Source organism: Drosophila albomicans, chromosome 3 (assembly GCF_009650485.2).
Source record: "Drosophila albomicans strain 15112-1751.03 chromosome 3, ASM965048v2, whole genome shotgun sequence".
Taxonomy (NCBI): Eukaryota; Metazoa; Arthropoda; class Insecta; order Diptera; family Drosophilidae; genus Drosophila; species Drosophila albomicans.
This window is the reverse complement of record NC_047629.2, coordinates 42425155-42438499: the sequence shown is the minus strand read 5'-3', so window position 1 is coordinate 42438499 and position 13345 is coordinate 42425155. Positions and strand designations below refer to the sequence as shown.

The following is a 13345-nucleotide window of genomic DNA, read 5'->3' as shown; positions in this document are numbered from 1 at the left end:
TTGAGCAGCAAGTTTCAAACTCTCGGCCACGGTCCAAAACAACAACAACAACAGCAACGTCGAAAAAAAAACCCTCTCGCAACTTTAGTGGCAACTTCAGCGAGCAGAGTTGAAAAACGATGCCAGTCCGGAGTTTAAAACATCCCCTACTCCATAAAGGTTCATTCCTTCCTCGAGGGGGGAACTAGGGGGAGGGGGGACGTTAGCTAGTTGCTCTGGCCAGCGGCAGTTTGCTTTTGTTGTGTAAATTACGTTATGTATTGTGTATACTTTTTGGGGTTTGCTCTCGGCATGCTAAACTCGATACGATTTCCCAATTGTGTTTCGTGTCATGCCAAGACGGAGACTGCAAGAATTTTCTGTAGATCGTTAGATGAATCGTCTTGTAGAATGCTTCTTGCATTGAGTCTGGTGTACGCGCCCTCTTAGCGCAACGCGTAATTTCCCTAACGCCTACTTTTCTCGAACATGTGCAATTTTGTGTATCATGCGTCATTTGTTTTGTGAGTGCTGTACAAGAAAGTTGTTTTTTTCCTGCGCGTCTTTTATAAAACAATAAAAGGTAAGTTGTTAATATTATTAAACTACTATTCTAATCTGATTTAAATTAAAAAATATATTTGTATTTGTATTTATATTTACAGTTTTGAGGACCACGAAAGAGCTACGTTGGATGATAAAAATAGAAACTACAAGGCATTGTTCAGGGCGAAGAATATTGAAAACGGCGAAATAAATTAATTTTTTCTTTTAGCTATTATATTATTTAGTTATAAGTAAAACTGTTTAGATAATATTATATATATATATTTAAGTACTCATTGTATTAGTTTTAATAAATTTAATTTCAAGTATAATAAACATTTTATTTACTGCATATATTTTTGAGCGTATTTTTATTTTGCATATTCCGAACTACGCACTAGAATCTAAGCACAGATTTTCGGCAAGAGCTGCACCGCATATTTTCTACAAGAAACGTCGAGTACAAATTCTGCCAGCGCAGCCGAGGGAAATTTAAATTTCCCTTTGGCAAGAATTTATACTCGACGAGTCTTGTAGATAATCAGTTCCGCATATACGGCAAAACGAAGTGAGTAAGTCTTTTCGCATCTTGTGTCTACACATGACGGGACTGGAAGAAAACTTGTATATTGTCTACGAATAAAACACAATCGGGTTGTTGTATTTGTTTTTGTGGGAGGTATTCCAACCGTCCCCCGCCCCTCACCGGTCTGACCACCGAATGAACACTTTAAACATGCTTAATTTATCCTGCACTGATTCTGTTATCCTGTTGAAATCTGTTGAATGCTAACCACGAACTGCTCTCGCAGTTGTCATTCTATTTTAAGAACAGCTAATTGTTTGTTCCCTCCTCTTTGTGTGTGTGTATTACGTATACGCCATGTAATTCGAGCATCTGCAATTAAAGCTCTTCTTTGTGTGGAGTGCATTTTTGATTGCATCTGCCATAGATACGTTTTTGTCTACGGCTTTAAGAGACAGAGAGAGAGAGCTGCTTACAAGGACTTAGTCCTGTTAAGCTGCTGTGGACAGTTTTTAGTCCTTTTTTAATTAAGTTGCTTTGGTTCTTTGAAGCTGATTTCAGTTAAATTATCCTAATGAAGCAAATATAGTTTAAATAATGAGTTTAATGAGGGACTTAATGTTCTACGATTATGAAATAATTTCAAGTTTATTAAGAACATTTTCAATAAATTAAAAACTTAATTTGAATATGGTTATTTTACATCTTTAATAATTTAAAACCCTACAAAAAAGTAGAACACACTTTTGAAAATTTGTATTCATATTTCGACCTCAGAAAAATGATCAACATTAAATTAAAATATCATAAAAAAAATGTAGCACACTTTTCAACAGTTTTCTTTATTCATGTTTTGTTTTCAAAAAAACGTTCAACATTAAATTTCATAATTTAAAACCTTACAAAAAGAAATGTAGTACAATTATTTTTAAAAAAATTTTTATTCATGTTTTTCTTTTCAAAACAATATTCAACATTAAATTCAAATACATCTTCATAATTTCCGTTAGTTTCAAAAAAAGCTTTTCAGTCAATGCAAAAGCTGCACTAGGTTCAAGTCTCCGCTAGAGTCACGTTGGTTAGCTGCTGTTAAAAAGTGTTTGTCACGACTAATTGCTCGCTCTACATTGCGAACAGTCGCTCTAAAACTGTGCAGCGGCAACAAAACTGTGCTGACATCAATAAATGTACATGTGCACAGAGTTTTCACCGGTGTCCTCATCGCTGTGAGAAGAAAGTGTTAGTAGAATAACAAAATTTAATTAACTTGGAACTCACTTATTATCCTCAATGCGCCGTAAAAAGTTTTGTATTTGTTGATTTTTGCCAACAAGCGCATAAAGCGCAGCAAAGCCATGAAAAGCGGTGCAGAGACAAACTGCATAGTTCAAATGAGATCGCTCTTCACGATAATAGTTGACAGCAAAGGAACAGATGTAAATGAACCAAATGAGTGCAGTGTAGGAAAAGAATTTCCAAAAGGACTTCAAACGATTTCGCTCCAAGGACTCAAAGCTCTTCTCTGAATCAACATCGGGCTCTTCGCTGATGCAAATCAAAGTGAGAATATAAAAGAAGCAGCTGATGGCACAGGCAATGAAAATGGGAGCAAAGAAATAGATCATCACAGTCCAGTTGCGAGCTAAGGAGAAGAAAGGAAATATGTATGAGGAAAGTGAAAGGGAAGGTGCTTTAAATACTCACGATCGAACCAACAAGTATCGCCTCCAAGCACTAACTTAGCGCCATGATAACTGAAACCCACATAGAAAGACCAGCCAATGGCGATGATGACAATTGGTATCAAGATCAGCCAAAACATCAGTTTAGTCAACACCACGCCATGGAAGCTCAGATATAATTTGAACGAGATGAAACTCAATATGTAAAAGGACAAAACCAGGAAGAGCAACGCGAAGCTGGCTAAACATTAAAGTTGCATCATTGATCAATCATTTATTACGGAAATAGACTTACGTATGATGCGACAAGCGGCCGATGACAGATTTGCGGGATCGTGGAGCGTAAGATGTGCCAAAAGCGCATAGCCAAAGATAACACAGATCATATAGGCTTTGACAGCAACGCCGTAGAAACTATTGCGCATATCCGAGCACGTCAGATGCACCATCAGCACAATGAACATCGAGATAATGCAGATCAAGAGACCTGAAAGAGAAGTAAGGAGGAACCATGATGAAAGCTAGAGATGTTAAAAAGATATTGCGATCGGTCAAGAATGAAATTCAATTTATTTTATGCATATGATGAGAGATTCAAAAATGTTTAGAAGAAGAGTAGATTTCTGATCTTTGAATACAGTTTCTTTTCTTTAGAAAATCGAAAGATTTTTAAATTACGCACATTTTATAAGACCGGAAATTTTGTTTGAACAATATGAGGACTGAGAGATGCTCTAGACTCATTTTGTGGAGAGCTGAACCAACTCATTTTAGTTTTCTTCATTTTGAAGACTGAAAGATGACCTTATATTTAAAGGCTTATTTAAAACTAAATGAAGAACTACATGAAAACTCATTTGCAAGTTTTTTTGTCGAGAGCTGAAAACAATTACTGACAAAGAATTACTACGAATTCATTTATTTCTTCAATTGCATTAAAACTTTTGTATAGTAAAATATGAATTAAAAAATTATATACAAATTTTAAATTTATTTTCTGGAATGATTTGTGAAATAAACTTTCGTTGCTTCAAAAAAATTATTATTTCGCTGATGCCATTTCAATTATTTAAATTTTTTCTCCTTTATCACTACAACTATAGTAAAATACTTCAGTATAAAATTGAACAATTATCAATTCTGTATTTGAAAATAACTTTTGTCTCTTGAAAACTAATCTAAAACTCATACTATTAAAAAGTTTGAATTTAAAATTAAACAATTATCAATTCTGTGTTTACTATAATTTTCACGTACCTACAAAACTAGCGGTTCATATATTTTTTTCTGTTAAAAAAACATCTTTCAATATAATTAAAAAAGTTTCTGAACAAAATTTCGCAATTATCAATTTTGTGTATACAAAAATGTTCAAATAAACCTGTTGAATTGATAGCATTAAACTTCAGACCCTTAAACAATCGGATCCATCCCTTCAAAGAATCAAAATTATTTATTTATCCAATAAGCTGCCTGAACACAGCATGCTTATGTTTTCTTTTATTCTATCGAATTCCAATAGCCAACCATAAATCGTGGCTGATAATGAGCTGCCACTCGGGAATCGATTGATCGAATCGATACGAATTATTTTTATTAGCAATCTCTGTCTATTTCTGATCTCTCTTCGCGAATCGCATATTTAAAGAAACAAGTAAGTAAGCTAGCGTCGAGTGGGCTCGACTGTGAGATACCCGCTACCCATTTTGAATAAAAGCAAAGTATTGCAGAATTACAAAATTTGCCAGATTGTATATTTAGTATGTTGATATGGTACTACATTCAAAATATACCATAGAGACCCTCAGTAAATAGGCGTTTTTACCCAAAAGTATTTCTTTAATAACTTCGACAATTTTTATCTGATCGTAACCAAATTTTCAGGAATTGCAGACTATAATTATTATTGAATACACTAATTCGCGACTCTAGTTTTGAAATTACGCTTGTTATTCGAGTTTTGTTAATTTGTGGGGCCGGAAGTGGGCGTGGCAAAAATTTGAAACAAACTTGATCTGCGTGCAAACATGACAAACGCTGTCTATCTCTTATAGTCTCTGAGATCTAGCTGTTCATACGGATACACGGACAGACAGACAGACGGACATGGCTAAATCGTCTCGGTTGTTGACGCTGATCAAGAATATATACTTTATTGGGTCGGAGATGCCTCCTTCTACCTCTTACATTCATTTCCTGCCAGCACAAAGTTATAATACCCTTCTACCCTATAGGTAGCGGGTATAATTAGCGTACTCACATATAGCATAAGTCCATTCGCGCACGCCGAGCACAAAATGTAGTTTCTCGGGTTCGCAGGCAAGAGGTTGCCAGCTCCAGCTGCTGTTGCCGAAGAGGAGCGGGGTGAAGCAATAGTGTTTGGTGAAATGATGCTCGCGATGAGTGATCGAACCGTTCTAAGAAAAAGTTCTTTAAATCAGATTGAACTCTTCAACTCTCAAATCAAGTATACCTCATGTAGGGTCCAGTGGAGATATTCCGAGTCCTTGGTCACCGCTCGCATGTGATCGCAAGGAGATTCCACATGAACGGAGAACCAAGTACCCAGTTCCTGATGCAATTGGGTGCCATTCTGCAGCTGTACAGTCATGTGACTATGGCCAGGCACCTCGGGGTGATCCACACAGCGACGCGTCTCCAGCTGATAGAATTGCCCCGCAGGACAACAGAAGCGGACACAGGGACGAAGGCGACAGACGCAGGCACGCAAATGTCGCACAGCAGGCACTCGAATGCCATTCTCGATGACAAAGTCGTAGGGTGTCACCAGCTCACGAGGAATCACTGTCCAGTTGTGTAGATACGATCCATTCATGTTGCTCCCCATGCTGTAGCTGCCCGTGATATTCACGGTGTCGATGAAGGCGCACGGATAGCGCCCCTCTTCGTGGTAGGCGCCACACGTGCCACGCTGAGTCAACAGCCAGAGGAAGACGCAAAGCAAAAAGCGACGCAACTGCGTCGTGGCCACAAACATTCTTGCTTGCCTTCCCACTCCCCTTTTCACTACTCCTTCAGCAGCCTTTTCACCCACTCTCTCACATTCACCGCGCTTTTGTTTATGTTTATGCCAATTTATGCGTGTTTATCTCGAATTATCGAATACCAAATAGCGAAATGGTGAAAGAATCCTAATGCACTGTCTCGATGACGTCGAATCTGCGACTAAATTACACAAAAGCGAATCGAACTGAGTCGGTTCAGATCTGTTCCCATCCGCACCTGGCACAGGTTCAACTTGAACTGGATGTTTTGCTGCTCTGCCAGCAACCTAAAATCAAATCAAAATGGAATAAATGTCTGACTGGACACACACCCACAATGCTATTATAGAGCGCAACACATTAGCGATTTCTCGCCTATTTGTTTACAACAACAACAGCATAAACATCAAGCAGCAGACCAACTGAAACTGAGCATACAACATCAACATTATCGTGACACACTGACTCACTGAATGCTCTACAGTTGACGAGTATAATATGGTATATTTTAGTATTCTTTTGGTATATTAATTTGATAAGTTTTAGTAAACCTTTGGTATATTAATTATGCATATTTTGGTATTTTTGGTATATTTGGTATATAAACGTGATATATTTTAGTATTCTTTTGGTATATTAAGTTAATATATTTTAAGAAGAATACAAAATACTGCATTGATTTCTTTTTTCGTTCAAAATATACTATGCAATATAAAATATACCATATTTACTATATATGAGCTAAAAGGATAACAATTAGTTTACACTACTCTTAACTTTTGGTATTCACAATTAATTCATTGAATCTTTAACCACTTAATGACCTAAACTTCTTAATTATAAATACTGCATGCTGTAGTTTTTGATGCTTAAAATAACATGTTGAATAAATAATAAAACATAAAACATTAAGAAAACATGTTTTCTTTGACTGCACTGACAAGTAATTACGTATTATCCTTTTCTCCCTCAGCTCAACCTCAACAAACCACAATTTCAACAATATTTTATAAACCTATAATAATGTAATCTGTTCAATTGCTTTCAGTACCTCTTTTCATCCTTATATTTGAATTTTCAATACAATGTTATTTTACCTTTCTAACAATAAATTACTTTCCTGGACTCTCCCAATATAATTTTTGTCTAATGCCATAAATATTTTAATATAATAGCCTGATTTAAATTTTTTGCAACTCTCCTCAATCTAAAGTTCTTTTAAGTTCCATTCTTATCAGAAAAGGGATTACGTTAGTTGTTTACCGGAACTCAATATGATATAATCGCAATCATGAATTTTTTAATGAAATAAGTAGTTTAAACTATTCAACTTTTATTGCCCAAATTCTTCAGAAACAGGTGCTTTAAATTTTTACATTGCTTCATAACATAAAACAACATTTCAATCTTTCTATAGACTCTTCAATCTTTCTATTGTCTGCTTTACAATTCTATTGCTAAAAGTTTTCAATCAAAAATTCTTTGGTGGGAAATCATTTCATCCAAAATTTCTAGACTGGAAGCGTCTTCACAGTTCGCCTAAGTTCAAATTTTCAGGGAGCGGGAGCACATAATTTCCCGTAGAGAACCATAATAAGACACAGTTCAAAGAGCGCAGAGCACAAAAGAATGGAGAATGTTGAGTAGTGAGGTCGTCAATTGGACTAAACGGAGACGGACAATTGCGTCATTAGAAGCGCATTTGTTGCGTGCCACTTGACTGGCGACTTGGCGCCTCCATTCAGCAGGTGAATCAGGTAAACTGAGTAAAGCAAGCAACCAGCAACTAACCCAACCCAGACACGCGACCTACGACCTCCCACCTGTTTAGGCCAATACGCTTTTTGTTGGCCTTTTGTTCAGTGTTTGGCTGCCATTTGTGTCCTTTGGCTGGAACTTGACTCTGAATTTTGGGGGCTGGTCAGCTGTTAGTGAATGGATTATTCAGTTAAGGAAATAATTCATGCCATAACCAAGACTCTTTGCGGTTTGTTGTTGTTGTTCTATAAAAAGGGTTAAACCACATTGAAGGGAATAAAGTTCAGTATTTCTATCGTAAAAATATTGCTTTCTTTCCCAAATTGTGCATACCCCTTACTATCTATACAACAGCTAAGAGCTAACTTAATAGAGTTGTTAATGAAAATAATAAAGGGTTAGCTCGAGTTGAGGTCAAAAAGGTTGGTGTACAAATTGTGTTTAACATTTCAGTTGAATTAAGTATTTATTTGGCTTGTGAACTGCGCTTTGTGTTCAGCATTTTCGAATACAACATTGAAAATGCAGAATGCAAAATGCAATTGCGACTGCATTCATTGTCTACTATATATAGAGATATATGAATTGATTTAATATTCATTTCATCGACATTTATTGAATATTTCATTGTGAAGTCTGAATGTGTTTATATTTACTCTGTAGCTGGAATTCTGTTGATGGATACGGAACTTAAGGAATAATTTCGAGAATGAAACTGTTTGTTTAATTATTAGATTAGGTAATGTAATATAACAAGTCTTAAAATATTGCTTAATATATTGAATACATCGTATCGTAAGATAATTGCAAACATTGAGCATGATTCAAAACACGACATGAATCATTCAGTTTGAGGCAGTTGTTTGTTTGTGTGTGTCATTTTAAAGTGATGTCACCGTCGGTCGATAAGGCGAATCTATAATTAGCATAAACAATTTCGAATACAATTAGCACAAGTTAAAATACATTTGCCATGAATTCTCTCCCCTCACTTACCTGGATTCTTCAGATCGCCCTTCTCGTCGAATTTGTAAACACGCGCATTTATAATGCTCAAATCGGTTTGACTGGATTCGCTGCAAGTTGAGATTAGTTTGATTGAATTATAAATAAATAATCGAATTAGTAATAAGTAAGCTGTACTCGACTATGAACGAAACATTGCGGTAAAATATACCAAATCAATATACCGAAAAAGTACTAAGATATGCCGAATTACATATTTGGTACATCGATATAATCTTAAGATACACTGTCTCATTCTGCCTTTTGCATACCAAATCAATATACAAAAAATACTAAAATATATACCTAATTCCATATTTGGTATATTCCGTAACGCGGTCTCATTTTACCTGTTCCATACATAATCAATATATATCGAGCAAATACTAAAATATACCGAATTCATATATGGTATATTAATCTACTATTACGTTCACTGTCTCATTGGATACCAAGTAATTATACCTAAAATACTAAAATATTCTAAAGTATATTCCATATTAATGTACCGAAAAATACTAAATTAAAATAATAAAATAAATATTATATATAAATAAATATATACTAAATTATTAAATAAGACCAAAAAAAGGTTATTTAGTATATCGATATTCTATTACATTAGGCTGTCTTATTCTGCCTGCTGCATACCAAATCAATATAACGAAATAATACTTAAATATACCTAATTCAATATTTAGTATATTAATATACTATTACAATAAGCTATCTCATTATGCCTGTTGCATACATTTCCTCTAGTCATAAAGTTATAATACCTTTCTACGAATAGCCGGTATAAAAACTTACACATTGATGGACCACCAAGTCTTGACGTGCATATTCTTGCCCAGCAGCAGTATAAAGCCAGCTATGGCCAGAACCAGAATGCAAATGCCACTCCAGAAATCGATGATGAAGAAATGTTCCCTGACTCGAGCCAAGATATAGACGATCATCTCACGCAACCAAACGGCAAAGACGCCAACCAAATAACCAGTGAAGGCGTAGAAACTAAGGAAGATGCAAAAAAAGATAAAGATTTTGTTTCTTGATCTTTCTTTCTATAACTTACTGAATTTTCATGATGCGCAGTTGGACTCCCTCAAGATATAGTGTGTCAGGGTCCAACTCGAAGGTCGCAGAGTACGTCTGGAAACAGCAGTATAGACTGAAGATCAGCAGCAGCAAAATGGGCACATAATAATAGATCAATATGCCCCAGAGACGCACTGGAAAAAAGAGAGAAAATATTATGAAAATAAAATCATAAATTAAGATCTAAAAAAAAATTGTATATACATATGTATAAATAAATGAAATTATTAAAATTTATATAACTGATCCATTTAACAAAGCTTTGCATTGCAATTTCGAGATAAATTCAATTTCTATATCAATCATATCAAACTTAAGAACATAACATAACAGAACGTAAGATATTTGTTGAAATGTGGTAATTTATTATGAAATATTTAAATTGTAAATCTGAGAAATGTTAGCTTAGAAAATGAATAATATTTATCATTAAATATACTACTGATCTCTATACCAAGCATTGCATTTAAATTAAAGACAATTTAAACAATTAAAAAAAAAATAAATTTCTACATTGAAACGAACAAACAAACAAAAATATAAACCTGTTTAACATCTGAAGAAAAAATGTATATAATACTGAAATTCTTTTTTATAATTCTTTGGAATAATTTGGTAATTATCTAACAAATATTTACAATTATACAAAAAATATCATTTTAGTATATCCAAGTCACATGATTTAAAAATAAATGAAATTCCTACATCGAAAGTGAGAAGCAAAATAAATAATTTCACAGTTGAGACATCTAAAGAAACATGCTAATTAATTGTATATCTAAATATCGATATATCATAACAAACAATAAGAAACAACGTCAAAGATCAAAAGATAAAAAACCAGAATAGATATAATAAATTAAAATTTTGCGCAAAAAAGAAATGAAATATGTTGCACATCAGCTTGTTGACCATTTAACAAAATGTTATACACATCATCAAATTAATTGATGCTATATGAAGTCATAAATCGTTCAATAAATGTCGAGCAAATAGTCACACGATCAACGCAATAAATTCATTAACAAATTTTATAAGGTGGAAAAACTCGATTTTTGATACAAAATGATCTACAAAATATGAAATATAAATGCATGCTCTAAAATACAAGTTTAATATATTAACTTATATTAAAGTAAAACTATTAAATATTTATGAAACAGAAAAAGGTATGACACAGACAAAAAGTTGCATTATAAATCTTAACTTTGAGAACTTTTTAATTAAGAAGAAATGCTTTAAATTAGGTTGCAAATATAAGAAATTCTTAAAAGAAGATTTTAATTATTAGCAATACGTTATAGAAATACAAATTAGTGTTTCAAAACTTACCATCGAACCAGCAATAATCCTCACCAATACCGGGTTTAAAATGCTTTGGTAAATTAGAGTCCTGTGCAAAGGACACTGCAAACCTAAGAATAATCACGAAGACTATGGCTAAAAAGTAGATCAAAGCGCGAACCCAATTGCGCATTGATTTCTTGCGGAACTTGAGCATGAAATCAAAGCTGCAGATGGCCAAGTAGACAAAGGACAACATGATGAAGAAGTAGGCCAAGAAACCTGCGAAGAAAAGCAACAAATCAGCACGAATAAAGAAAATAATAGTCAAACTCAAGACTCACCAATATTGCGACACGCTTCATGGGATAATTTCACGGGATTCTTTAAAGTTAAGTAGACTAAAAGCGAATAACCCGCAATCACCGAAAGCAGATAGTAGATAATCAGCTGGCCATAGTGACTTTTCCTTGCTGTATTAATGCAACCCAGCAGCGAGAGTATAAAAATGTTGATCAGTATAGCAATAATGCTGCCTGCAAAAAATGATCAGATTAGCAGAGAAACAAACCAATCAGAATTGAAAGCTTACAGATGGCATAAATCCAAACGCGATAGCCACGTTGAAAACGCTCACAGTTGAGGGGAACCAACTCCCAGGCAGCTGGTTGATGCTCCAACGAAGTGAAGCAATATTCATCGGTGCTCCACAATCGATCATCCCTCAACAAAGTGCCATTCTCAAAGAGATTCCACTGCCAGAAGGAATCGTGCTTCTTGTCCACAAACTTGTTGCGACATCCCAGCTGAGTGCGAACCACAAATTGATCGATGATCTTCACGTGACTGATGTTCCCAGAGGAGTCGGTTAACTCGACGAGTGTGCTCGATGGTCTGGGTTGCAATGGAGCTGTGCAGTTCCCACTCTTGGCATTGAAATGCTCTCCCAAGGGACAGCAGAAGGTGATGCAGGGTTTGATGAGGCAAATGCAACCACGCACATGCTTTGGGGCACGATATTCGACACCATCGATCACCTTGAAATTGTAGATGGCAACCAGGTGAGCGGGTATCACGATGCCTTCATGGGCATAGGAGCCATCTTGAAGACGCTGCGAGTCCGTTACGTTCACAGTGTCCGAAAAGGCGCAAGGGTATTTGGCAGGAACAGTTGAGCTGGTGTTGGTTGGTGTCTTCGCTGTTGTTCCCGCTGTTGTTGTTGTTTCTGTCACACCAACAACTGTTCCTACTACGCTAATGGCGGCAATGATCCCCACGAGCGTCGCCCACATTTTGTTGCTCTTTTGCTAATTGCACAATTAAATACGCTACGCTTGTAAAAGGCGAGGGAGTTAAAGTTTCGAGTAAGGTGTGGTAAGTAAATTCTTAGGACTGAAATCTTAATTCCAAGCGTGTGTGACGTCACAGTCCAAGGCGGCGTCAGCTTTATTAAATAGATAAACACTCGCACAAGTTGCGATCGTCTCAGATGCTCACAGTATTCTACACACACACACACACGCACAGTCACCGCAAAGAACAACAATCAAATTCGACAGCGACAATGGGAAGCGGACGTTGACGCTGACGTCGCTGCCAGCGGCGACGCTGACGCAGAATACGCGCGAGTCGCGACGCGTCTAAAAACGGCTACGATTGCGACAACACTTAGTGAGGAGCAGCGGTGCGGTGGAGCACGCGAGGGGTAAAGCGAACTTTGCGATGCGTTGTTGGCTTTTCTTGCGGCATAAAGCGTCAACGCTCCATGCCGGCCAAGAATAAAAAACAGACTAACTGATTAGCCAGTCTGTCAGCAAAAGCAAAGCCCCAACAACCGGCACCACAGCCCTACACAATCACATAAAAACAGAAATACAAACAGACACACACACACACACAGACACATGCACGCAGTGTTCATACATCGCATATCCAATAGCCCAACCGATTTCGATTGTGTGTCGAATTGGAATCTCAGCCATCGGCATCAGCCATCGCAGCGCGAACCTCATTCAAAATTCATTCGCTCCGTTGTTGTTGCTACCATTGTTGGTAGTAGTTAAACAGCAACAACAACAATGGCGACAGCGACAGCTGCGGCGAGCCGCGAGAATCAAATAAAAACAACAAACAGACAGCTCAGCTGGCTTTGCTAAACTTTAAGTTGTATGCGCAGTTCAGAGCTTTTATGCTCTCGCTCGCTCTCTCGCCCACAGCGAGTGCCAACACCTTGGTTGTGCACTTGACTAACGTGGCGTGGCTTGGGAACAGAAAAGCGAAACAACTGTTCACTTTGCTGCTGCTATTGAATGAAATGACTCAGTTGAGCTGAATGAGTACAGTTAAAGCGCCATTAAAATAAAATGAGAAAATATTGTAAGTAAAGATTTAGCGCTAAATCATAACGAATATATAATCAACATTATATTTATAAGTTGATGAGGAATTTGTGTAATTCACGA

General features: G+C 36.2%; 2 protein-coding genes across 3 annotated transcripts; both read right to left on the bottom strand.

The window, feature by feature from the left end:
- Window positions 1-2036: 2036 nt before the first annotated feature.
- On the bottom strand, window positions 2037-5981 carry LOC117572259 (probable G-protein coupled receptor Mth-like 8). Of its 2 annotated transcripts, XM_034254959.2 has the most exons (6): window positions 5207-5981; window positions 4994-5150; window positions 3029-3220; window positions 2756-2974; window positions 2330-2693; window positions 2037-2275 (listed from the first exon to the last, which is right to left on the bottom strand). In XM_034254959.2, the coding sequence occupies exons 1-6, from the start codon at window positions 5729-5731 to the stop codon at window positions 2230-2232; spliced, it is 1503 nt and encodes a 500-aa protein (XP_034110850.1). In that variant the 5' UTR covers window positions 5732-5981; the 3' UTR covers window positions 2037-2229. The 2 variants fall into 2 exon arrangements, with proteins under 2 accessions (XP_034110850.1, XP_051859840.1); XM_052003880.1 differs by lacking the exons at window positions 2037-2275; window positions 2330-2693 and having other exon boundaries at window positions 2818-2970.
- Window positions 5982-8366: 2385 nt separating this feature from the next.
- On the bottom strand, window positions 8367-12679 carry LOC117572256 (probable G-protein coupled receptor Mth-like 9). The gene is made up of 7 exons (XM_034254954.2): window positions 11476-12679; window positions 11228-11419; window positions 10932-11165; window positions 9577-9733; window positions 9312-9515; window positions 8493-8572; window positions 8367-8412 (listed from the first exon to the last, which is right to left on the bottom strand). The coding sequence occupies exons 1-7, from the start codon at window positions 12173-12175 to the stop codon at window positions 8378-8380; spliced, it is 1602 nt and encodes a 533-aa protein (XP_034110845.1). The 5' UTR covers window positions 12176-12679; the 3' UTR covers window positions 8367-8377.
- Between the last annotated feature and the right edge of the window lie 666 nt (window positions 12680-13345).

Excerpts from the sequence above, each read along its gene's own strand:
- LOC117572259 (XM_034254959.2), bottom strand. The coding sequence starts at position 5,731 with ATGTTTGTGGCCACGACGCAGTTGCGTCGCTTTTTGCTTTGCGTCTTC. Across the intron at positions 5,151-5,206 it reads TCCACTGGACCCTACATGAG|AACGGTTCGATCACTCATCG; the intron begins GTATACTTGATT and ends ACTTTTTCTTAG. Across the intron at positions 2,694-2,755 it reads CGATACTTGTTGGTTCGATC|CTCGCAACTGGACTGTGATG; the intron begins GTGAGTATTTAA and ends TCTTCTCCTTAG.
- LOC117572256 (XM_034254954.2), bottom strand. The coding sequence starts at position 12,175 with ATGTGGGCGACGCTCGTGGGGATCATTGCCGCCATTAGCGTAGTAGGA. Across the intron at positions 11,420-11,475 it reads CGTTTGGATTTATGCCATCT|GCAGCATTATTGCTATACTG; the intron begins GTAAGCTTTCAA and ends CATTTTTTGCAG. Across the intron at positions 11,166-11,227 it reads TGAAGCGTGTCGCAATATTG|GTTTCTTGGCCTACTTCTTC; the intron begins GTGAGTCTTGAG and ends TTTTCTTCGCAG.